General features: G+C 39.2%; 1 protein-coding gene across 1 annotated transcript in view; it reads left to right on the top strand.

Moving 5' to 3' along the window:
• The window catches only part of ddx49 (DEAD (Asp-Glu-Ala-Asp) box polypeptide 49), a 15,400-nt gene extending 13,296 nt beyond the window's left edge, over positions 1-2,104 (top strand). Inside the window, exon 13 of the mRNA XM_041231234.1 lies at positions 1,259-2,104. Coding sequence (XP_041087168.1) covers positions 1,259-1,435 — 177 coding nt within the window. The 3' untranslated portion in view covers positions 1,436-2,104. The remainder of the gene's footprint in view (positions 1-1,258) is intronic.
• Positions 2,105-3,032: the final 928 nt, after the last annotated feature.

Below are 3,032 nucleotides of genomic sequence, written 5' to 3' on the forward strand. Positions count from 1 at the left end.
GTAACTGTGATCATTCGATACAGCAGGGTGTATAGTAACTGTGATCATTCGATACAGCAGGGTGTATAGTAACTGTGATCATTCGATACAGCAGGGTGTATAGTAACTGTGATCATTCGATACAGCAGGGTGTATAGTAACTGTGATCATTCGATACAGCTGGGGTGTGTCTCAGCCAAGCTTTCAGGAATTGTTTCTGATTGTCCCACTAATGAGTGAAAGGCAGACAAACAAGCAAGACTAATTGTTTGCAACACAAAAATATCTATATACATACGGTACCTATAAACAGAATTATTAATGTGCAGATGTACAGTAGTATGCTACAGTATACGCAGCTCTTACAGTTTTTATCTAAAGAACAGCTCTGCAAACCACATAGCTTGCATAGCTCAAGGTGACAGGCACTTTTAGACTAACTGGGGAGGTAATGATTGAGATTTTTGGGACCAATTTCAATGAATGATATTCCATATCAATAAATTACCATACGGGAAACGGAGAAGCCTTTAAATCAAACACTGGTGAGCTAATGCAATCTAGTTTACCAGCATCGGAAAAGAAAATATACTGAAGGAAACTTAACTCTGCAGATCCTTTGGTTGAGCTTGTCTTTGTAATAAAGAAGAGGGCCAATGTTGTGTAGTGGTCTAACTCTCCAAGTAGTTTATAATGCTTCTCATCTGTTGGGCTCAATTCTTCTTGAGAGGCACCTAGCACTGAGTAATGGGGAGATTCAGGTCAGGATTCGGGGGTGATTGCAGAGCTGTGGGGGAATCTCTCAATAATCTAGCTGAAGGTTGTAGAAATGCAGCTCTCTTTTCCTATACTCAAGTTTTCACTGTGAAGGCAACAGTGCAAGAATGATCCTGTTGAAGCCTTTAAACGGCTGCGTCATCGCTGGTGAAAATGATTTGTCTAGTCCGGGTCTGAAAGCAGGTTTGGCTATGCTAAGTTTTAATGCACTTAATCCAACACAAGTTTGAATTTACTTGAAGAGGTAACTGGTTCCAGATTTTGTAGCCATGCCAAAGATGTTCCTGGTCAGTCAGACAGCTTGTGATTTTAAAACAATGTAGTGGAGAAAAAATGATATCCACAATTTCAGATTCACCTCATTTTGCTTAATAAAACTGCTTATAACCCAGGGACATTTCATTTTCAGAAAGTTGTTTTAACATACCGTAGTTTTTTCAATCTTTTGAACTTAACAGACTGATGGCAATCCTAACATTATCAACCCCTCTGAACTCTGTAGGACCCAGACCTGGAAGAGAAAAGGAAAGCTGAACTGGAGAAAATCCATAAAGAGAAGAGGAAGTTCAAGGAGAGGATACAAGAGAATCTGCAGAGACAGAAAGACATTCTGCTGAAGAAGAAACTGCTGAAGAAGAAACGGAGGCAACAGAAACAAGAGGCAAAGGAGAAGCCATGAGGGACTGGGGGCCTTTCCCACATGGGTCTGGTTTGGGTCCAGATTGTCTGTCGGAAAATTACAACATTAAACCAGCGACTAAAAATTCCAGTCCATTAAATCAAGATCCATTTCTTATCGTACCCTTTTAACGTGCATTGGGACATTATACAGAATCACTTGGTGGGTCATTTACTCGATTTACACCAAAAACGTTGTTGTGATAGACTAAAATATCTGTCAGTAACTTCTGAAATTAACTTATTGAAATCTGTAAACCAATAATATGCTGATAGAAAAGTGTGTGCAGTACACTGGAAACTAAGTGTTTTACATTGGGTTTCTTTCCTGCTTTTGTATATTTCAGTAAATATTTCCATGCTAAAGAATGTGGTTAAAAGCAGCTGTTTAGATAATGCATAACAAAACAAGTGCCCCTTGCTGAGTGGAATTCACCTTAAACTGTCTGTCAGCAAGCACTACAACGGCCTTCTTATTTGAAACGGGTTTTGTGGGGTTGGTTCTTTGTGTGAAAGGGCATAAAAGACACTTCCCAGGTTACACTTTTGCACGTCAGTTCCACGGGGACAAAAAGTTGCACCAGTTTGACGCTTACTTTTTGAGAAAACCACAGCATCATACATATGTGTTAATGCAGATTTGTTTCTCTAAATTAAAATGAGATAGATCTTATTTTGGTGTTTTCATTCTATTGCAGAAGTCCATGGTGTTGATGCTCTCTAAACAATTTTTAAATAGGGTTCCATTACTTGGACAAAGATTGTATCTGTTTAACTGGCTGCTATAAAAAGAACAGGCATTGTTGCTTAACCAGTTAGTGGTCAATTGCTATCATAATTTTACAAGTCCTGTTGTCACAATCATCAAAATCGTGAACACAAATACCAAAACAGCTTGCTAATCTGCAAAACTATCCAAACATTTTACTCATTAACATACACAATGCAAAATCTCTTCAGCTCTCTTAATACAATTGCATTGGTAACACACAACTTTATAATTTGAGTGGTTTGTCCCTAAAATGAAGGTATTCTCTGCAGTTGTCAACATTTGTTTATGTAAAATAATCCACACCTCGAAACTCAATCAGCACCTCTCGCTAAACGTTTTTCCCCTGGGGATGATGTAGAAAAGGCCCATGTAAAAAGTGAAGTTCTTGTTGCCACAAGTTGCAGACTTTGTGGAATTGAAATGGTGGCCTCACGTCAGTGCCAACAAGGGAGGTGATCATGTCATCAACCGCGTATGTGACAATGTGTGAAACTGGGACAATGGTCCAGCCAAATGTGCCACGCTCAACTGTTGCATCGATTATACATATCACACTTGAAATAGGCAAGTAAAACGAATGCTACTTGTAAAAGGGGAACTAATTTCTACTTACGTACTGCATTACTGTGATATATCTGTGTATGGTATTTTGTCTCAAATGTTTAGAATAGAAAGAAAAGCTCCAAATGAGGGTTGACAGACAGCCATACTTCAGATGGTCCAGATCAAAAATGATATTCCCCTGCGAGAGATCCAGACCAGCATCTATGAAGATGAGGACATGTTCCAAGGAGTGCACAACGTGAGCATGTCAACCATCGCCAGA

The sequence above is a fragment of the Polyodon spathula genome, chromosome 27 (genome assembly GCF_017654505.1).
Source record: "Polyodon spathula isolate WHYD16114869_AA chromosome 27, ASM1765450v1, whole genome shotgun sequence".
NCBI lineage: Eukaryota > Metazoa > Chordata > Actinopteri > Acipenseriformes > Polyodontidae > Polyodon > Polyodon spathula.